Raw genomic sequence first — 24,094 nt, forward strand, 5'->3', positions numbered from 1 at the left:
ATTTGACCAGAAATTTCACTTTTTTATTTTAATTTTAACAGGACCACACCAGGGAACAAATGTACCTGTAAAAGGACCCAACTCATCTGTTCAATCAAGACTGGGTCCACCAATAGCAAAACGTAATGACTCCAATATAGTGCTTACCTCCTCTAGTCAGCAAGTAAGCTTCAACCCAAATGTAGCTCCTCCAAACTTGCCACCGAGAGGACCACCACCTAATCCATCACCCCCCCGGCATCCAGGTCCACCTCAACCATCTGCATCTATGTTCAGCAAACCACCACCAGGCATGCCTCCTATCAGAGGACCCCCACCCCAGGTTCCTGTCACCAATAGGTTTTCATCACCCCCTCCAGGTCCTGCTCCCCCTCCAGGGTCTGCTGCTCCTCCAAGGTTCAGTGGCCCTCCTCTATCTGCACCACCAACTTCAGCTGGTGCCAGATTTTCAGCACCTCCCCCAACCCTTAATGTCGCCCAGCCACCTCCTGGGTTTAGCGCTCAACCTCCTCCGAGGTTCCAGCCTCCTGCCGCCACTCAGCATCAACCTCAGCCCACTTTCCATTCCACACCCTCGACAGTAGCCACTCCAGCAGCATATCACCCACCACCGGCTTCACAAATTCCACCACACTATCCACCTCCAGCTCCTGTTGTAGTTGCAATTCCCACATACACTCAACCGCCACCTACACAAGGTTATGCTGCACCACCCCCTGCCATAGCCGTTGCACCAGCAAGTCACCCACCACCTACCACAGTCTACCAACCTCCACCTGGCTATCCACCCAGTAATGCACAACCATACCAGCATCCGCCAGCCCCGGCCCCAGCACCGGCCCCAGCTCCAACAGCAGTGTCATACAAACCAGCTGCCCCTGCAACCACTTACCAAGCTCCCCATCATCAGCCAGCTCCTTCAACTCAGCATTATTCCCTAGACTATTACTCAGCCACTCGGGCTCATTATCAGGCTCCTGCAGCAACACAGACCTACCAAACTCCTCACTCCTCAAGCTACAACTACTCATCTGCCAGTAGTCAATATGCTGTAGCCTCCACCATGGTAAGAGCAACATTTTAAAAACACATCTCTTTAGAAAATCATTTGATGTTTCACATTTCTATTAGGCCTACATGTTATAGATATCCTAAATTTTCATCTTGCAGCACAGTGCATGGTAATTAAATTACAAATTGATTAATGCTAGTCCAATATGATAGATTTTATGCTTAAATTATCAATTTATTTTGTGTTTTATTTGCATTGTAAAGCGCCTCTGAGCACATTGTGGATCTAGGCGCTATATAAATTCATTCATTCATTCATTTTTGATAACATAGCCAAGTATTTGTCCTGGGTGGGGTTCCTGACCTCCCATAGGACATACTGCATCTTCTATCCCCTTATATCTGTTTTCCAACATGCTTTCTTTCTTTGTCTTGGAATGAGATTACTTGGTTTTGTCCTGGCCCTGACCTGAGTCCTAGCTGGAAGGGAAACAGTCATATGCAAAGTTATTGTTTTGGGAGATGATATTTTTTTTCTTGTAAATTATCTCTCTGTTATGTATTATTATATTTGTTATTTTGAATGTATAATGTAAGCATTTGAGTGTATTCCTCTTTGTTGGATTTTGTGCTTGTGTCCGGATGAGACTTATAGGTGATCTCAAACTAAGTACATTGGTGGTGTGCTCTTGGAATCTACATCTGATCCCTATTTGTTCCCAGTTCACCTATGTCTTACTTTTTCTTGGGTGTTTTAATTGTAATTCTAGAACTTTTTACTATCCCATTTTCTTCCTTTTTACTGGCGCTGATATAACCGAAATGTGTTGAAGCGCTGTAAAACCCTTTAAAAAACAAAACAAGTATTTGTAATGAAGAAAATATATATACTCTTTGGCAAAAAAAGGGATTCCTATTGCTGCTCTCTGACTGATATTTTGATAATTATTTTCCAATATTGTTCAGAAAGAAAAATCCAAATTAAAACAATTGAAAACTTAAGCATTTATATAGGGTAGTATCCACTAAACATGCTCAAATCGCTTTACCCGAGCCAATAGCAACACTTAACAAACATGTAGGATGAGACATGAAGCATAGAAGGCGAATCACAATTGTTTTTGACAGAGGCAATGCTGTTAACGGCCTAAGTACAGTGAAAAAATGTGAGTAAAGAACTTTTTCCAAGGAATCAACTTTGCGCCATCTAGAGCAGGACTCAAACCCGGGATCTATGGGTCTGAAGGCGAGTGTCATACCACTAGACCACAAAGCCGCAGTGATAAAGGGAATTTTATTATTTTAAAATTTTATTTTTATTACCAAGTTGTAGATACTGTCCCAAGTTTTATGGTTCAATCCCTTATTTGTTATTTTCATGTATTTTCAACCATACTACAATAACTGACATAGGATTTGTGAGGCTGTACCCCAAGGTCATTTTCATAGCATTCGACACAAAAATACAACAATACTAAGTTATTTTGAAAAACTATAAGAAGATTTTTTTAAAATATAAGTTTCTTTGAGTTGAATAATGAAAAATTATCCAAAAACATAGTATGTGCCACCAAAATTATAGCAGGAATAGTTTTTTTTTAAAGTGTTAGAAAAGTGTGGACAATGATTTCTGGTGGTGGGTGGTGGGGAAGAAATCACAATGAAACCAACAAAACAAAAGCAACTATGGATACATTTTCACGGAATGAGTGTCTTGTTGTAAAGTTGATGACTTAAGAACATGATGAAGGAAAGCAGTGGACTTAAAAATGAACTAATCCAATTTCATTTTGACCAATTTTATTAAATTCTTAACGCATTACCCCTTTATTTTTTGGCACATCTTAAGCAATTTCAAAAAAATTGATTTCATCTTCTCATACTCTTTCTTTAGGCAACCCATTCATCTTACGAAAGTGAAGCGGTTCACCCCATCACTACCATTGGACGCAGAGCCCAGCCAGCAACAGATTCCCAGGTGCGCTCCATTCTCCACAATGTGGCTCCATCAAGATCTTCAAACTCTAGTTCTCAGTCTCATGCTTCAGACAGGGTGAGATAACTTTCTTAAATTTTAATAGTCAGGAATTTGAACATTTTCTTTCCGGGTTGGGTAAAAAAAAGGTCAGGAATTATTTTCTTTGGGTACAAGGGTCTGGAAATGGTCAGGAATTTGTTCAGGTCAATTTCAACACTACCAACTACAACCACCACATCATCATAATCATCATCATCACCACCACCACTAATACAACTCCTCTATCACATCATCATCATTGCAGCCACCACCACATCATCGTCACGACCACCACAACCACTGCATCTGCAACCACGTTGTCATCAGCATATTCATCACTAACACCACTACAGCAACCACCACCACATCATCATCTTTGTCACCACCACCGCCTTATCATCACTAACACTACTACAGCAACCACTACCACCACATCATTTATATCACCACTGGCACTGCTACAGCCACCACTACTATATCATCATCATCACTACCTCCACTATTCAGGCCTGTCAATCTTCTGACAATTGTTGAATTTCCGACATTACAACTTTGCTCGATAAATTCTGTCAAGTGTCGATGTGAAAAAAAAAAGAAAGAAAAGTGAAAAGTGAAAAGTATCTGCCTCATCAAAAGACAAAGCAAACAAAAGAAAGACAAAGGAGTTTTTATTTCTTTGCCTTGAAAAATGGAGTCAAAAACAGAACAAACTAATTAACTATTAATGCTCCTTGAAGCTAAATTACGCATAACATCTGCTGGCCAGATATAACATACCAATACACAAAACTATGTGTACCCTTGACCGATAATAGTCTGACTGATAGAATTTAGTGAGAACTACTTATAAAAATGCCTGGCTAAAATCAATGACAATAATAATTTCTAGAATTTAATCTTTTTTCAATTATCGCCACTCGCACACTCCACAGGATGTGCCTCCTTCCCCATATATTGGCTGTCGATGCTGGCTGCATGTACCATTATTGTCAATTGCTGATTCCTTGCTCACAATGTCTCGCCAATGTCTCATGTCGAGACGCGAGTCGTTGACCATTTCTCTCTATTTTTCTAACGACACACAATTTTTCCGGTTGACAATCTCCATTCCAACGCTTTCATTGTATCCAGTCGAAAGTGAACTGGAATAAAGAATGCAAAATATATATATTTCTTTGAATGAAAAGGTGATTGACTGCTCTCAGTGGAAGTTTTCTATCCTTATGACCGTGATTTCTTCTTCTTCTTCTTTTTCTTCTTCTTCTTCTTTTTCTTCTTCTTCTTCTTCTTCTTCTTCTTTTCTTCTTCTTCTTCTTCTTTCTTCTTCTTCTTCTTCTTCTTCTTCTTCTTCTTCTTCTTTTCTTCTTCTCTTCTTCTTCTTCTTCTTCTTCTTCTTCTTTTTTCTTCTTCTTCTTCTTCTTCTTCTTTCTTCTTCTTCTCTTCTTCTTCTCTTCTTCTTCTTCTTCTCTTCTCTTCTCTTTCTTCTTCATCTTCTATTTTCTTCTTCTTCTTCTTCTTCTTCTTCTTCTTCTTCTTCTTCTTCTTTTTCTTCTTCTTTTCTTCTTCTTTTCTTCTTCTTCTTCTTCTTCTTCTTCTTCTTCTTCTTCTTCTTCTTCTTCTTCTTCTTCTTCTTCTTCTTCTTCTTCTTCTTCTTCTTCTTCTTCTACTTCCTCTTCTTCTTCTTCTTCCTCTTCTTCTTCTTCTTCCTCTTCTTGTATAAGAATTAATCCAAATAAACGAAAGAATCAGCTTGAAAATTTAACACAAACAGGAGCGAAGATAAAGCAGCTTCTCGTGTCAAGCACTACATATCCCTCAAAAAAGTAGGAATTCTTCTCTTCCTTTCATTTTGCAACTAACTCAGACCTGGAACCAGCAATGTGTGTACTTTCTCAAATAATTCTGATTTGTTAAATTTTTTTTGTACCATAAGATAAGGACCTGCTTATTTTATTAAAATAGAGTGGGGGGAAAAAATGACATGATTTAACTAATCAATTGACGTGTCATATCTGTGTTGTGTTTGTTAATCCATATTTTTGTCCTGTTGGTCGATTTTTGCGTGTTCAAAAAGTTTGGACAATTTTTTCACCAGTCATTACAGGCCTGACTTGCAATCACCACCTCCATATCATTATCACCACTACTAGTAGCAACTCCACATCATCATTTTCATCACTGTCAACTCAACTACATCCACCACCACATTATCATTACTACCACCTCTGCAACCACTATCACCATCAGCATCCTTATTACCACCACTACTGCAACCAACACCACATCATTATCACCATTCTTAGTAACACCACTACTTCAACCACCTAAATGTAATCATTATCATCACTTCCACCACTACTGCAATCACCACCACTTCCTCACTACTGCAACCACCACCACATCATCATTACTACCACCACTGTTGTAATCACCACATCATCATCATCATTATCATCATCATCACTACTACAACCACCACCACATCATCATCATAATCATCATCATCACCAGCACTACTACCACCCCCACCATTACTACAACCACCACTTCCAACTCCTCACATCAACTCCTCTATCTCATCATAACTACCGACACTATGGCAATCACCAATTCATCATCATCACTACTACCACCACTACAACCGCCATCCCCACATCATCATCATAACTCTTTCACCACATCAGCTAGGCACCTTACTATTTATAATATATCTGAAATCCTTTTTAAAATTTGATATCTCTCCTCCTTTCGTGGTGTTTATTGGCCATGATATGGGTCTGGAAAAGATCTGAATTTTTTTTCCTTTTGTGGGAACCCTGTGAATTGGTCAGTAAAAAAAAAAAGGAAAATATATAGGTCATTCCCCTAATTGCAAATAAGAATATTTTTTTTTTTTGGTTTTTTTTTTTCTTTCTTATTATTCATTCATCCTGGGTGGGGTTCCTACCTCCCATAGTGGGCAGGGAGGTACTTACTGTGTCTTCTATCCACCTGTATCTGTTTTCCAACTTACTTTCTGTCTTTGTCGTGGAATGAGATTACTTGGTTTTGTCCTGACCCTGGCCGGATACCCTGGCTGAGAGGGAAACATTCAAATGTATGGCTAGTTTTGGGAGAGGATATTTTTTTCCTTGTAAATCATCTCTCTGTTATGCACTGTATTATGTTTTGTATACATATTATATATGATTAGTAAACATTTGAGTGTGTTCCTCTTAGTGGGGACCTGTGCTTGTGTCTGGATGAGACTTTTAAGTGATCTCAAACTAAGTACTTTGATGGTGTGCTTTTGGAATCTACATCTGTTTCCTATTTGAACCAATTCCCTTTTGTCTTCCTTTCTCTTGGGTGCTTTAATTGTTATTCTAGAACTTTTTACTATCCCATTTTCTTCATTTTTACTGGCGCTGATATGACCTTAATGTGTTGCAAGTGCCGTAAAACCCTTAAAAACAAACAAACAATTATTATTCATTTATAATTGCTCTGCTTAATTGCACTCTATTCAATTGACACTTGTACAAAATTCGCAAGAATTTTTATTTTGTTTCACGGTTTGAGCAAAGAGATGGGGAAGTGGTGGGCAGGGGAAACTGTCTTTTGATTGCATTAAGGTTGTCATTATCATGAACTCACATAGAAAATTCCCCAGAAATTTTATTTTCTTCAAGTTAAAAAAAAAAAGAATATAGAGAATTTTATCCTGAAACACAAAGTAAGGAGCTTTACTCAATTACTCAATTAATTCAGGAAATTATGTTTAATTTCTAATCAGGTTGTTATGGATACTAGCGTTTCAGTGCTGAAAGGTCCTCAAAAAGTAGCAATCTATAATTTGGCTCAGATGGCAACAAAGGAGACCCTAGTCAAAGTGTGTAGACATTTCGGACGTGTGTTGGTAAGTACTTGATTCAAAAAAAATCCATCCCCTCTTCCTTGTATTGTTGTTTTTTTGGGTTTTTTTTGGTTTGTTTGTTTTTTTCTAACTTTATCTGGACTGATATTTTTACAGTATTCCAATTCTAAGCTATCAATTTATATCGGTTTTTGCTATCAGAATATTTCGGTCTTTAGATATTTAGTTTAAACAGTTGGTATCAAGATAAATGTTCTTCCTGGATTAAATGGATTTAAACTTATGATTTATTCAATTTAGGACCTTTTGAATATTTGCTGGGCAGCTCATTTAAAACTGGACAAGTTATCAGCTCTTGTTAAATAAAAGAAATCACTTCCTCTTGTCTGAATCTTGGTCTTGGTCATTAGGCTGACTTAAAAATAGATTCTTTTGTTCAACGTGACATTATGATGGCTGTAATTATAATAAATATTTAGCATAATTATTTTTTTATTATGTTTTCATCATTTCTCCTGTGATTCAGGGGCCAATTTAATAACGATTCTCTCCAATTTAAATATTCTTGTAATTTTTTGGTGTGGTGGTTTTTATAACATTATTACTTGTCTCCTGATAATATATTTTATCATTCAGTTACAAATACTTGTATTGCACCACCAATTATGGGTCAGATTGTTAAAGTTGTATTTATTTATTTATGTTTTGATATTCTACAGAATGTACAGCTTTTTAGGGAACTAAATAAGGCAATCGTACAGTTTGAGACTGGAGAACAAGCTGCAAAATGTGTCAGCAAGTGTGACCAGTAAGTTTTCATCCATGTCCTCCAGATTTCCCTCCCTTGTCTATAAATATTAATTGTAAACATGTTAATTCAGTCTATCATCATTTATCTTTCTGATTTAAAGCCGTCTGTACATCTTATTCTCAATGATTCTTGTTTTTTTTGGGTTTTTTTAACAAAACATCATACTTTTCTTTTTTCTTATTTTTCTTCTTTCTTTCTTTTTTCTCTTCTTTATTCTTGTCTATTTAAAAAAAATAAATAAATAAATAAAATTCCCTTTATTCATCCCATTGGGGAAATTAGTCTCTAGGGTCTATTCCAAGGGAAGACTGGAATAACCCAGGCGTCAGCCGCAGTGCAGCGCCGCATATTGAGCTAAGGCGAGGTGACTTGCTCAAGGCCACACAGTGCAGCGGTGGGTGATCGAACTCGATGCCTTTCGGGTAGGAGGCAAAGACCGTACCGCTGAGCCACGATGCCCCTGTATATATATTTTTATATATTTGCTTTACCTTTTTGTCATTGCTCATCTTTAAAAAGATTTTTATTTTTCATTTTGAGACTGTCCGAACAGTTTGTTTTGACTTGGCACACATGTTGATGACTGATTTTATACTTTGTCTTTCCTTGTATAAGTCTAATGAAATTAAGTACGATCAATGGCAGGTGGATGACACCAGTTGCAAATGCTGGCCCTGCCATCATTTCTTTTGATATGATATGTCGGTACATTTACTTTCTTAATGCAGATGTAATGAATACATGGCTTTAAAGCATTAGATAAGCACATTAAGCGTATTAAAACTGGAATTGTGTAGTAGTATATGCATATTTATAACTTTTTATTTCCGCTACAAACAATACTGTCTTGATTTATGTGCACAAGTATAACGTTTGAGTAATCTGATCTTTATTAAAGATGTCCACATACCTGCATTATACAAATTTAATGGGTAAAGACAGATCTTATTGAGATTAAATTCAGCCAGATTTGACATTTTTGTACCAGCTCTGGATTTCTCAATCAAAATAATAAGAGATATTATTTTACACAGAAAAGCAGATGTGAACTGCATTGCACCTAATCTAAACATTTCAGATAAAAGGTTGAAAATCATGCATTTTTGTTTTATTCAGAGTGTGAAATATTAGGAATTTGGGAGGAAATATGATTTTTTGTTCTTTGCTTATGGTATGTATCTATCCACTTTGATCAGGTTTATAAGCACAAACCCTCACACACTCACTCACGTAAACTTGGATGTTTTCAGTCACAGAGAAAGAAGAAAAAAAGCTTTTTGATCTGAAAATATTTGCATTTGACACAACAGGGGTAGAGAGTTGCCATCTTTGCCATTCATGGGGTTAAATTATGTTAACAGTCATCCTATCTTTCCTTCTTTTTTTTTTTTTTTTTTTTTTTTAGATTTGCAGGTAGTATGAAAAAATTGTTGAGAACTTTTAAGTGAAGCTGAATCATGTGGGATATTTTTCATACGGACTGGATTTGATTCAACAATTTTAACGTTTTCAACCATTTCAATGATATGTCTATTTGTTCTAAAACTATGATATTTTCTCTTTTCAGAAAATGCCTTCATAAGTCCAGACTCACTGTCAAATTATTACCAGACTGAGATGAAGTCCAACATATGACACGATATCCGACAAGTGTCAAGGCACATTTCCTTTTTCTTTTTTTTTAGTTATTCATGCATTTGAAATAGAATGATATTTGACACGCTATTCTGTAATTATTTGCTTTTTGGTTATTTTAAAGGACCAAATGCGACAAGAACAGGTAAGGATTATATTAAATACACAATGAATAGTGGATTCCGTTGACAATCATGATGCTCAATTTCAAATTTATTGAATATTTACTTCTAGTCTCTCTCATTGATTAGCCTTTCATGGCATTTCTGTTCAACCAACTATCATAAAATTACCTTTTTTTTTATTCATGCAATTATTTCATAAAAACTTTAAAATTTACAATTCATAAAAACTTTAAAATTTACTATAAGCATTGCCAAAAGTGATTATTTAAAGCTGAAACGGCTTTTCTCACCCTGATCAATGCCACTGTGAACGGAGTCCACTAAATTTTTAAGGAATGAATGATGCATTTTAGGTAAGAGAGCTTTATCTGTCTCATTTTATTCCCAGGAGGATGATTTACCAATCGTGGTCGTAATTGCAGTATTATTATAATTTTTTATTTTAAAATTATGGTGTAGTTGTGCCCCTCAAAGATTCTCTCTTTTTTCTTCTCATTTTCCGGTGGTATTTATTGACTCCATCAAAGCTATGTTACCAGATTGGTACCTGAGTATCGGTGTTGCAGAAAAATAAGTTCATGGGCCTAATGAGAAATCGTGCTTTTTTATGGATTGATCGGCTTGTCCACCCATTCGTTACATACATTGTTGTGCTAATCGCTTCTTTTTTGTCGTATTATACCCTGATGCAAATAATAAGGCTTTTGAGGCCTGTTTTTATATTTTGAATGAGAAATCTTGTCATTTAACTCTTATTGCATATTGTTGTGTTGTTGGATTGAGTTATGGCATTTTTATTAATCTCTCTGATTGGTTGGGCTTTCAAACAATTACAATAGGGTTTGGTTTTTCTCATCTAGCAGATTATTATTTCATAACCCACTTAAAATCCACTTAAAACAATTTGGTGGATAGAATTCATAACATTTTCCTGTGGAAGTAATTAAGGAAAGTTGATTGTGCTGAACTTTTGTCTCTCTTATTATGATTCACTTCTTCTTCAATCAGTTATGTTGTTTTATACGAAGATCAGAGGTACATGTCAAACTCATGTTGTTTCTCATGCCAAAATATCATATTTTTGACATCCTTGTCACATCTTTTCTTTTGTAAATAGTATAATTGAATGAGAATAGATTATTGTTATTTAGGAAGTTTAGATGGATACCATTGTTGCATGACTAGAAAGATCAATAAGTGCTCATTATGAGATGCACTACGTAAATGATTGCACTGATTGACAAGGCTTGAGCGTGGAACAGCAATCAATAGCAAAGTTGTTGTGTTTGTTTTGATTTGATTATGGTACTGTTAAGGTATATTATCACTACTAATGGTAGTTTTCATGCAGCTTTTGATACTGAAAAGACACTGAGAGAAGGATTATGATTTGAGCCTGTTATTTTCATTTGTAAATTGGATTTCTTCAAACAGCTTGAATATGATCAATCATGACTTACTAATGCTTTGCAGTCTGGATTTAGAGGGGATAGCATTCTTTGTTTTGTTTTAGAGGATATAATCTTATATCTTTTTATTCAGATTAATAATGATTTTGTGTTCCCTATGATGATTTTTTTGTAATTTGTGTTTTATTTTTGCAATGAAATAATAATATCAAACATGTCAAACTTTGTTTTTCCAATAAAGACTATTTCTTTATGCGTTTCTCTGTAATATTTCAAATTTGTTTCATGTAGCAAATTCACTTTATATGATGACAATTTTCTTTTTTTGTTTTTTCTCTCTCTTTTCTTTTGTTTTTTTTGTTTTTTTTTTTTGTAAATTATAAAGAGACTTGTTGTTTTAGTTGCATTATAAACTCATATCTCATTCAATGCATTTGGTTTATACATTCATTTATGTATATATGAATCCTTTGATGTGGGCAGATTGGTGCTTTTATTGTTAATTTTTCTTGTGTGTGAATTTGTTTTTTGTGTGTGTTTTTTTTTATTTTTTTTTTTTTTTTTTAATCATTAAAAGAAAATTTATTTGTATGTTATTATGTACTTTTTTTTTTCACAAAATCGTATAATTTTCACAAAATGTATGTCATTTTTTTAAAAAACATTATTTGACGTATAGGTTTGTTTTCAGCTTTTATATTATTTTTTTAAAAATTCTTATTACACTTCAAAGATATGAACAATAAATGTAATGTTGTGTACCAAATGTTGCTACTCTTGAAGTCTTTCAAATTTATTCTAGAAAGTTATGAAAAACAAATATGTTTATGAATAACCAGAAAAAAGGAGCTATGCAGAAAAAATGATGACCCTTTACATCAGCATTGCTTCTGTATTAGTTATTATTATTTATTTTTTTTTCCAGATTTTAACCCTTGATAGGAAAGAGAAAAATAGATCAACGCGTTTGTTTGGAAGAGTTGGTTTGTCTTGTTATTCAGAAAAGGCAAAATGAAATGTTTATATCTTTTAAGTTAAAAAGTTAAATGAGTATGGGTTAGTTTCTGCATTGAAACTAAAAACAAAATTTAAAAAAAAGCAAAAACATATTCCTAATAATTACATTGAGTAAGACTTTTTACAAAGATCTAATTCATGTTATATTTTCATATATAGATTTGTCTAGTTTTTGATGGGACATCCCTTGAATTAAGTCTAAGTGGATGTTAATATTTATAATAAGAATGATTTTTTTCCATGAAAATTTATAATTTTCACAAGATGAATTACGTCTTAGTGGTTATAAAGATTTATAAGGAAAATGATAAAATGAGCACTTTGGCTGATTATATAAAGCAATAATTTTATTTTTGATAATGCAAGATGGATAAATAAGAGATTTAATTAAAGACAGTGTGGTACGTCAAGCCTGTTGAACAGTTATCATGTATTTGGAAGTGTTGTTATAAGCTGGATGCGACTAAATATATAGTCAAAATGATAGTCCTGCAGTTTCGTGTCTTCTTATTTATTGTTTTTGAATTTGATTATCATAATTGCTCAGACCTTGGGTATAAGAATAATAATTAGATATAAGTGGAATTAGACATAGAAAGTTCAATTTCAAAAATGATCTTATGCTTGAAGTCGGATTAATAGAAGAGAACCTGTGAAACTGATATTTTATAAGTAAAAATTTGTTCTAAAAGTTCTGTTTTTTTGGGGGGGGGGTTTTTTTGTTTTCGAAAAGTTGGCTTAAATATTGAATTTTAATATCTCTTCATTGCTGTCAAAGATTTAAAAAAAAAGAAAAATATCTATTAATGATGAATAACATACCAGCCAATTTCATATTTTATATCATTTAATCGGATGATCATTTATTTATGCTGGTTCAGTTATGAGTAGCTTTATTCAAAATTGTCATGTTGATGATAAGGTTAGCATAACTGCTATGATGACAAAATGTCACATGATGGATGGATGCTTTTGGTGCCACCACCCCCCCCCCCTCAAAAAAAAAAAAAAAAAAAACAACAAAAGGAAAATAAATCCTCTCACAGTAAACTTTCACATAAGAACTATGTCACTAATATTGTTATGGGGACTTGAAATCAGACAAATGGTCTTGTTTATTTCAAAAATACAAAAAGATTATGATAATCTGACCTTCTGAACTGTATAAGTCTAAACCATCAGATATACATAATATCTCTTTAGACAAGTATTCTTTGGAGTACAAAAAAAGATAGAACACAAAGGTGTACTTTTAAATTTGTAACATAGCTTGCAATATGTGTTTTCAATCAACAATATTTCATGAATTATATTTTTATTGCAAAGAGGTTCTCTTTGTAAATGTTATCATTGTGGTCAGATTGTTGAATAGTTGCTGTTAAAATAACTTAGATTGCAGAAATGGTTTTAACTTAATACTTACGGTGGCATGGTGATTGATGTTTTTGGTAAAGTTGACTATGACAAACTGATCAACCATATCAGTTTTTATGAACATGACGTCTTATATACACCCTGGGAGAAAATAGTTAATTTCTTGTCGCTAACTTTGTCGGAAGCATAGCAAAAACTTATAAAAAATTTGTATTGAGTTGCTATCTTACAACTGCACTGTGCACCTGCACATGAAAAAAACATTTAAAGAAGTGCACGAATTGGGTGTTAAATAATGTATAAAATTAATATACAGCGGATGTAATTTGTTTTCTGTATTACCCCAAAAAGTATTGCAGAAGCAATTGTGACCCATATTTAAGGTCATGAAATAGACATTATTCATTGCCATACTCATAAAAATATAAAAATTTTCGAATGCATCTAAATGATGATGGTTCATTGTAGTATGTTTCATATTGATAAACAAAATGCAATATACAGTCCTTTATAACATGTTTTACTATCAAACAAAATCTCTGGTTTTGGGAGGGGGGGGGGGGGGTTATTTTTCAGAAGCGAGGTCGCTTTATTTACAGCATAAAGGTTACTTAATGTGTGTAACTTAATATCCTTTTGAAAATCTGGGTCACATTTGCACAGACACAATGGTGCAGAAAATACCTCTGGGAGTTGAAAAGTCCTTGCACAGAATTGTAGTTAATTTATTTTCAAAAATTAGGCCAGTGACTGCATTTAACAAGCATATAGTTGAGATAAAGTAATTCAAATTGTAACACTGGTAAACCAATCAACTTCGTCCTTCATACATTGGTCAGAGTCAAGTGATATTTTATATTAAAGTGATGATTTTTAAAGATTTTATTTTGAATTATTTGAATTAATAACCTTATTATCCCATTTTTATAAAGTAGTTGTCACATCATCACCAAAAATCTGTTAAAGACTTCAAATACTTAATCCCCAAAATTGTCATTCATTTAAAATAAAATTCAAAACCTCTACTTTTTTTGGTTTACGTACTCAATATCTTTATTTTCAGTTTGTGCCCTTTAGCCAAAGTAACGTCGTATAATTGGGTGATTGATTCTAAATATATTTAACAGGGAATAAATGTATTAAAGTTAAAGGTTTTAAAAAAAAGCAAAGTAGGTTCAAACATTTGAAATATATCTTGTTAGATGAAGATTGTAATTTTCTTAGATTACAACTTTCCTTTTTAAAAATTTAAAACTATTTCTTCAAAGTTAGAGTTTAAAGAGAAAGTTTGTTTTTTGTTTAATTAAATCTTATAAAATGGCATGTTGGCATAGGTTTGACTTTATAAATATGTATATTGCCTCAGATATAACTGTAGACAAGGCTCCAATATTCTGCGAAATGCGTAGGTGCACTATCAGCTCGTTTCAATGTTTTTCATAGATTCATAGTAAGATACAGCACACAGACTATTGTTTTGTCTTCCATACTTTTTAGTGGTCATTCCAGTTCAGGTGTTTAACCTATGACATTTTAAAACTCTTAAAGTGACCATCTCAATATGTTCTCAAAGCAACATATGTATGTGCAATAAGAATGGCCAGACTTTGGATGGGATATTTAAAAAATTAGATAGTTTATAAAGCTACACCATTTTTATACTAATTTCTATATTCTACAAGATCAAAACATCAACTTCGAATGCATAGTCAATTTATGTTTGCATGACTCTTTGAATCATAACCGAAGATATTTGTTGATATGACAGTGTGAGGATACCGATTTATTTCTGTAACTCTGTCAGAGTAATGGTTTTAAAAATGAATGTTTTAGGTGGCTTCTTCTCACTCCAAATTCTAAGCCCTTGACAAGATTCTGTCGAGGGTAAGGAATTATTTGGATTTGATGGAACCTATAAAATAATCTCTGGTATTTTTTATCTCTTCATCTTTTGTTTTCCTATTTGAAAATGTGTTTTTGGGAGGGAAAAGGGGGGGGGGGGGAGTAAACCCCAAGCTTGAATCTACCTTGTGGTAGTGGATGGCAAAAAAGGATTATTCCCTTGGCTTTTCATAAATAAATTTCTCTTCCCGTATATTATGGATTGAAATTCCATCACTATCATTCTCTTTTTTCTTTGTCCTTTCTTACACTGAGCTTACTTGAGCTACCAAATTGCAATATAGATATTGATTTTTATGTACAAGACTGAGTTGCAGTTTGGCTGAGGTCCAACATCCATAAAGCTTTAATCATAATCATGGTTAATGTGGTTGTCAAGATCTTTGTTAGTTCAGGTAGTGTAATATAGACTGTAAGTTTACGTTTTACTCCTATCTTAATTTTCCTTATTTCACATTACTGGGCTATTTGTTAACTGGTTGTATCATCATTAAAAAAGAAGAAAAAATTGATGATAATGGGTTCTAGCTGTTACTCTTAAAACCTCAAAAACTGTTTTCACACAAAAACTCTTTTGAGCGTAAAGAGGCTGCTGAAGGTTGTTTAGCTGTCTCTTGTCGGGACCCATTTTTTAAGTTATTTGTTTTGTGATTTTGTTTTTTTTCTCTTGTTTTTACAATTTATTGGGGGGAGGAGGGGGTATATTGTTTTCACGATGCTTTACTTTTTATATATATGTTTTTGTTTTTTTTTTCATTATGTATGTATGTATGTCTTGTTCTGTACATCACAAGCTTAAGACCGATAAGCAGAATGATTTTTTAAACAATACAAATAATGGGCTTTTCCCCATTTGGTACTCTTTCTTTTCTTTTTTTTTTATAGCTTATTGTCCCTGAATCTCTTATAATGATTCAATATCATTTGCAATCATTGTCCTTTCAAATTCGGTCACCCATTTTTATAAACAGCACCGAGCATTGACATGATGTGATATGATAGGCTGTTATTCTGTGAGGAGGAAGGTGGCTATGAAAATCTAAGTACAATTTTATCCCTCCCTTTGTTTCAATTTATTTTTTATAATTATTTTTTTTTAACCAAGTAAAGTTTTTTTTTTTCATATGCGCATGCATTACAAGAGAGAAGTAAAACATCATCATTGTGTCAACAGTTAAAGCAGGTCAGTATTACAATTAATAATGCATGATTAAAATTTCATTGTAATGTTCATGTACTGAATCATTAGTTATCCCAAGCGATGCAGAAAGAAATGGGCTGACGTTAAGTTTCATATCCAACAAAATTACCTGGTTGATATTATTAACAATTTTTATAATGCTTTGTCTAGAGTTTGCATTTATTCTATGTAGTGGAGGTTAAAGAATAACTTTTTCATTTAATTGTTTTAAAAAGCGTGATTACATTACACTGTAAATAAATTCCTTGTTGGGTCTAGTCTTCTGGTGAGGTGTTGCATTCTAGTATTACGAGCAACCAACATCACAAAGACACATTTTACTACCTGGGCTCCAGCAGCCACCTATGTACTGCTGATTGATTAACAATGGTCTTTTTATAATTATTATTTTTTTTTTTTTGGTCTTAATTTTAAGTGAAGATTGATGCTTTTACTGAGAATTTATGGGAACAAAAACATTGTGTGTTTAGACACAATTGCAATTTAGCAGCATTGCTTTTGGTTTTGGAAGAGAAAAAAAGACATCAGCGGGTTTTGTCTGCATCTACAGATAAGTTTGTAACATGCAATATTCGATCTGTGGGTTTTTTTTTCATTTAATTTTATTATTATTATTATTATTATTATTATTATTTTATTTTTTTTTTTTTTTTTTTTTTTTTTTAATTATATTATTATTATTATTTTATTTTGTTTTCTTTCTTCTTTTTTTTTTTTGTGAAAGAAAATAAAATAGTTTGTGAGATCTTACTTTGATAAAAACTCATAGTGTCCGAAAGACATACGGTATTTTGTTCTAAGGGGCAACCATTTAAAAAAAAAATTTGTTCTAGAATATTGGTAAAAGAAATGGATAAAAAAAACATGGGGGGGGGGGGGGGGGGGGTGTTGTATCGGGTTTTTGTTCACAATTAGAAGAGAAAAAAAATCTAATAGGGAACAAAAGTATAATGTTAATAAACTTGTTCCTATCTCATTGGAAGTGTAAAACCACTCTTCCGGAGGAACTGAATACATATTACCATGTAAATGATCTTCTGGTTTCAGAGTGATGGCATCTTGTTTTCTGGTCTAAATATATATGCTGGTCATCAATACAGAACATCCATCCTCGTTATTTTACGTCCTGTACTATTTATAATCCACCTATTCTCTTTAAGTCCTCCGAAGGACTGGATACATACACACTTCCAACGATTTTGGAACCGGAAAAGTAGAGGGTGTGACATCACGACTTTTCTTCCCTATAATAATATACTCAAGAATAAATCTTGTATTTGTCTTGTTTGATCTCAATTACATTTTTATCTCTTGGCAATATTTTGAAACCAAGCAAGTACAGAAGTAATCAATTTCTGTATATGATCAAGTTTACCACAATGTTTTATTGTTTGTATTTTTTTTCTACCCCAACACCCCTTTTTAAAATTTTTATTTTGCATATATTGAAGGTATGAAATAATAAAAGGAAAAAATATCCCAAATTAAAAAAATAAAAATTATAAAAAACAACTACTGCCAAGTAACAATAATTTTGGTCAAGTTTTCAATTTTGTTAAATTTATTACATCATGGAATATTTTTAAGAAAAGCAATTTATTACATCATGGAATATTTTTAAGAAAAGCAATAAATTCCGTCATATTTTAAAGCTTAGACATTTTTACGAATCAAATAGTACAAATCTGAGTGTGTTGTGTCATCCAGAACTCATTTATCCGAAGGAAAAAGTGTAACATTTTTGGTTTGAGGTTGAGTTGGATTGTTTTTTTTTTGTTTTTTTTTGAAGTGTAGGCGGAGGGGGTCGTGATTTTAAATTTTGATACCGAGACCTATAACACTCATTATTCTATCAGATTCCAGACATATGATTTCATTCTCGATTCCATGATTATTTTCCAGAATTTTGATGAACATCATCGTTATTAGCGTCATTGTCATCATTATCATCATCACGACACATCACCAATATTTTCATTACCTCTTCAAATATCATTATCATTATCAACTCAGCTACCTTATACGCTACGCCACCAACAATACCCAAAACATAATCATTGACACCACCATTTATCACCATCATCACTACCACCCCAAAACTTTCATTACTTTACCACCTCAACTATCACTATCATCATCATCGCTGCCATGACAACTTTCTTCATCATTGCTACCATTGCTTTTAGAATGGTAATAGTAATAGTAAATAGACACATCATCATCAACAGTATTGCCCTAGAAATTACCCTATGTATTTTTTTTCTTATAATTTGTCAGGAACGTGGTGTCTTTGGTCAACTATAAATAACGCCATGTGCGAATGGTAATTAATGAGTGCATTAGATCGCGAGCCCAAGTCAATATTTTGTGCTAAATACTTGATGAGCCACTGCCAAAAAAAAAATAATTAAAGATAAATAAATGGCATTACTCACCAATATTTATTTATGAATAATTTTCCTAACTAAACAAAGAGAGTCGAAGACTTCTTCATCATAATTACACCAGGCATAACATGTCTTTTCAATCTTTCGGATTGATATTATATTTGATGATTTGAACTTGTGAGATTGTAGGGACTTGTAAACGTACAAAGGTATGCAGAAAGAGGAAGAGGAAAGGGTTTTTAAAAATTTATATATATATATATATTATATATATATATATATAATATATATATATATATATATATATATATATATATATATATATATTCTTTTGTATTGTGACACCAAAATGATAAAGACTATTTAAGATATAATGGGCGCTCTACTTTATATTCATTTAACAATTTACTTGTGCATTTGGTAATATATAAATAAATCAAATAGCAATGTTATGTACGTCGTTATACAAATACAAGATATATTACTATTACTGATTTATCTACATTTTTTTCTCTTTGAGAAGGGTAATATTAATATAACTGCATAACGTCACAATGAATCGAGACCTTGTTATTTTATTTTCAATTCAAATAATTTAATATTTTTTTTTAAAGTGGACAAGACTATTTCATTTTGTGGGATTCCTATAATAACCATCTATAGCAGTTCTTTTTTAAAATTAAAATATTTTTTGATGTTGTTGTTTTCTTAATTGTCGTATGAAATTTTTGTTTGGTAGAGATTTAAGTAAATGATGAAATATAGTATAGTGGTAAAATATAACCAGTCATAGCATATATTAATTTTTTTAAATCCCAATAATCAAGTTGACCTCCTCTCCCTCCTCCCACCCCTCCCATGGCTCTCAATCTCAATTAAAAAAACAACATTATCTCTTTCATTTCATTCTGCAGGATTACAAGTGATTGCATTTATAACCCAGGCGACATTTCATCTGCTGATGATATATTCCAGTTTTCCAATTTCGATTTTTCCTCACTCTTAGTCCACATTTCAAGCTCATGATGTTTTATTATGATATTAATATATTTTCTACTTGTTATTCTTTTAACTCACGGTTGGACTTGCAATAGATAATTTACACAGAATCGAGTAGATGACCCGAAGCAAAGATGAAGTGGCCATACGGAACGGACATCATCTCGGATTGCGCACAGAGTCTAGAACTAATTGGCAAGGATGGATCTGCAGATATGGAGACTTTTTCATGTGTAGATAATTCATCAATGTAGTATTGATATTGTGGTGTAAAACACTGTTCGTTGAGATATCGTTGCAATTTTGGAAATATGAACTCAATCATGATTTTGTGAAAGAATGTTGAAATAGTTCAGTTAATTCTCACTTAGCGTTGAATTCAATAGCACCATGTACTTCTAGTATTTCAAGTATGGTTGCCTTCGAAAGTATTAGAATCCTGTCTTTCTTGTTTTTAAATCAAATTTATCATTCTTATAACGATTTATAAATACTTATTATTTTACGGTGCTTAATTTTTAAATGGCTGTGATACGAAATATATTTTTAATTTAATGTTTAGTCGTTATATCACGTCCCCTACCCTCATAAAATTTCATATCAATTAACTTATTTCACGATTTTTGTGAATAAGCCTTCTGAAAATAACAATTTATATTATTCAGAATATTTTATCGTTAAAGCAATACTCTATTTACATAAATATTTACAACCTATCATAATTTTTACATTCCTGTTTTTTTTTAAATCTTAAGAGTCACAACTTAATTGAACAAATAAAATGATTTGTTTCAAATTGTATTGATCTGTTCATCGTTATTTTAATTTTAGTTATAGCATTTAGATAGCAAATATCTACCAATCGTGCTGAGAGCGCTTTACGAGGTCTCCTCGGCCAGCAGCAACACTTAAAATTAATGTAGGGCAACACATAACACGAGGCGATATTATTACACTTTTTTTTTCCGGTCAGGTACTCATTTTACTACCAGTACGGAGATTGAATGTGAGTGTGAGTAAAGACCTTTTCTAAGACTCAACTATACAAGACTCAGAGCGGAACTCGAACACCGGCTCTTCCAGTCCAAAGTCAGTGTCATACCACAAAACCACATAGCTGGATTATTTACTGAAAAAAAGGAAATGTTTTAAGTCTGTTGCTTAGCATAATTTTTTTTTTTCATCCTACGGACTGGGAATATTCTTGAATTTGAATTGGGTCATTCTCTACAATTCATCAAATTCTTGTATAAGTCGGTCTTTCTTTTGACAATGGCGCGGATGTGACCAAATTAATAGGATCGCAAGCGCTTTAAAAAAGAAAAGGAAAAATGCCTGGATTCTTGGTGGATACCTGGGCCCAATTTTATGTAATTGGACTTAGATTTAGTTATTTACTAGTCTTGTAAATAAATTGCTAGACTAAATTGCCTAAGCGGAGCGAGTGACTAAAAAAATCGGATTTTATTAACGTTTTCAAGTCTCTGACTAGCTAGGCTCTGTCTAGAAGTAGAAGTGGGTTTGTAAGGACAGTGACTAATTCTGTTATTTTTTGCTGGTAACATCGAGCTCTCTGGTTCACGATGGCAGGTAAGATACCAGCCTTCATATTTTCAACGCAAACGATTTGCAAAGAGGAAATTAGATATTTCATACCGTTTCTTGTTTACTTTACTTTTGCCGTGAAGAATCAAATGTGATATTGACTGTCGACTGATCAGACTACAATGATATCCATGATTTAAGTTTTAGTTTTAGGCCACTGAAGCTCAAACAAAACAGAAAGTGTGTTATGATGAATCATATTATTTCTACCAGTTACAATGCCAGTAGAATTAATTTTTGTCTTCACTATACCTTCTAATATTTTTGTGTTCTTTTTTTTTTTGTTTTTTTGTTTTTTTTTTTTTTTTAAGCCAACCCTTCCTCTTCGAGTCTCCGTTCACTCGTAAACTTGCGAGTCGACTAGATTCGACTTTTTCTTCTTTTTTTTTTTTTTTTTTTTTTGGGGGGGGGGGGGACTTATTTTTGGTAGTTTTTACTCACTAAAATGTGTACGTTCGGCGATCTGCACTTATCTTTTAGTTTTTTTGTTTTTTTTTACAGCCAATGGCAATAGCAACAGGACCCGTTTTGCTTCTGTCATTCGTAACTGACGTGTTTTCCTTCCGAATCGAAGCTATCTCGATCTAAAAATAACTGCTATCTTGCCGCGCTATGATGTATCCTAGTAGTATAGTAATGGTCCATTTACACACGTGGCGATCTAAAAGTCTCATCCAGACACCTGAACAGGATCCAACCAAGATGCACAGACTCAAATGTTTACAGAACATATCCAAGAAGAATGCATAGCAGAGGGATGATTTACAATTTACAAGGAAAACAAATCATCCCCCAAAACTAATGCTATACATTTGGCTGTTTTCCTCTCGGCTAAAGACCAGGACAAAATTAAGCAAGGGTAGCCCTATTCGTCCTTAAGGTCGAATAGCATCAACCGTCATTGCCGTACGTACGGACAAATAATGTTGCTTGCACTATTCGTACTTCACACTAAAGCTAGAAAATATTCCGTTTTTGTTTTTACCGAGCTAGATTGAGCGAGCGAGAGAGAGAGAGAGAGAGAGAGAGGGGGGGGGGGAGAGTGTGAAGAAATGAAAGAGGATGATAGCGAGATATAGAGAGATGGATGGAGATAAGAAATTAGAGATAAAAGGGGGGGGGGGGGGGATGACAGAGAAGAGAGAGAATAATATGATTTTATTTCTACTCGTACTCCTAACGATGCTTACACGTTTCAACAGTCGTGAAAAAAAGTGAAGACGTGAAGGACTGAAACGGTGACCTAACCGCCCCCACCCCCATCCCCTTTCCTCAACCCTGCTCCTTCTAATAGATTAAGTCGGTCAAAGATAAAGCCTATAAAAAACAATTCCTTCGCTGGGAAATTTTGTTATAATTTGTCCTTGAAGTACATACCAACACTTTCGCAACAAAAGGCCACGAAGTGTCAGTTTCAGCGTGCTTCTTTCACGCCTACCTCATTTGCATAAGCACTAAAGGACGGCTAGACACTTTTTAAGAATATGACATGAAGGACGAATAGTCCTCCGATCATGCAATCCCATTCCAAGACAGAAAACAAGTTGAAAACAGGTGTAGGGGTATAGAAGTCAGTAAGTGCTTCCCTGCCCACCATGCGAGGTCAAGACCCCCACCCAGTAACAATGATAATAATATATATAGAATAATGATAATAATAATAATAACGAGAATAAAGATGATGATGATAAATTATAAAAACAAAAACCACGGAATGATAAGGCTTTTCTTTTAAATAAAAGAGGCTGTTTGTAAAAACATTAAAAGTTTAATTTTCTTAGAAATAACATATAGACGTATATTATTGTTTTATATTGGTTATTTAATTTTTAAAACACCTCTGTTGAGGTTTTCTTTATATTTATTTTTAAAATATTGTAATGTTTGTGTGGTTGTAAAATGGTCATTTTTGTAACCAATTTTACTTACAGAAATTGTCGACCATCCAATTTTCTTCCCTTTTTACTCGTGTTGAAATTTAGTATAAGTGTCGTAAGCGCCGTAAAACCCTTCGAAACAATTAATTGGTATTCGAAAACGCATTTGGCTTCTTCCGAGAGCGTGCTAGAAAACAGCGAAATAGAAGCAAAACGAGGATGTCTATTTGCCCGTTTACAGTATTGAATCTGTCAGTGTTACAACCTACAAATAGAACAATTTGATCAAAGCAGACATAAAGCTGTGTGGGGCTCCAGGGTCACGGACCATCATTTAGAGAAGCACAGTTACTGTGCTACACTACTGAAAATAGACGTTAGAGAAGCACAGTTACTGTGCTACACTACTGAAAATAGACGTTAGAGAAGCACAGTTACTGTGCTACACTACTGAAAATAGACGTTAGACGTCATTACTGTAAATTTCTTTTATTCAGGTGTGATTAAATGACAACATCGCCAACTTTAATGGAATTTGCGATTGCATAATAATAATCGATGGAGTTATAGAGTTCATCTTTTAGATTAATGATATCTTATACAATCTAAGTCCGCAATGCAAACTATTATCACGCAAATAAGTCTTGGCGGTTAATAAGAGGAATTGAGCAAAACGCACGTGCTTGAGTTTTGAAACGAACTATTCACGATAATAATATACGTATTTACTCGTTCCGATTGCATCACAAGTACATTTACTGTCTTTGGAAAAGGATTTAAAATGATAGCACGTAGCTATAATGAAGTAGGTATTCTTAACCTCAAATAAGAGCGACATTTTTTGTTGCATTATTTTCATAGATCATCA

At 33.5% G+C, this 24,094-nt stretch overlaps 1 protein-coding gene across 2 annotated transcripts in view; it reads left to right on the top strand.

Annotated features, from left to right (window-relative positions):
• The window catches only part of LOC144966165 (uncharacterized), a 29,404-nt gene extending 17,774 nt beyond the window's left edge, over positions 1-11,630 (top strand). For both annotated transcript variants that reach the window (XM_078902299.1, XM_078902300.1), the window contains exons 14-18: positions 42-1,066; positions 2,906-3,064; positions 6,804-6,926; positions 7,604-7,692; positions 9,263-11,630. In XM_078902299.1, coding sequence (XP_078758425.1) covers positions 42-1,066; positions 2,906-3,064; positions 6,804-6,926; positions 7,604-7,692; positions 9,263-9,311 — 1,445 coding nt within the window. In that variant the 3' untranslated portion in view covers positions 9,312-11,630. The remainder of the gene's footprint in view (positions 1-41; positions 1,067-2,905; positions 3,065-6,803; positions 6,927-7,603; positions 7,693-9,262) is intronic.
• The last annotated feature ends 12,464 nt before the right edge of the window (positions 11,631-24,094 follow it).

Source organism: Berghia stephanieae, chromosome 2 (assembly GCF_034508935.2).
Source record: "Berghia stephanieae isolate SIO BIC M18660-M18661 chromosome 2, UCSD_Bste_1.3, whole genome shotgun sequence".
In the NCBI taxonomy this organism is placed as follows: Eukaryota; Metazoa; Mollusca; class Gastropoda; order Nudibranchia; family Aeolidiidae; genus Berghia; species Berghia stephanieae.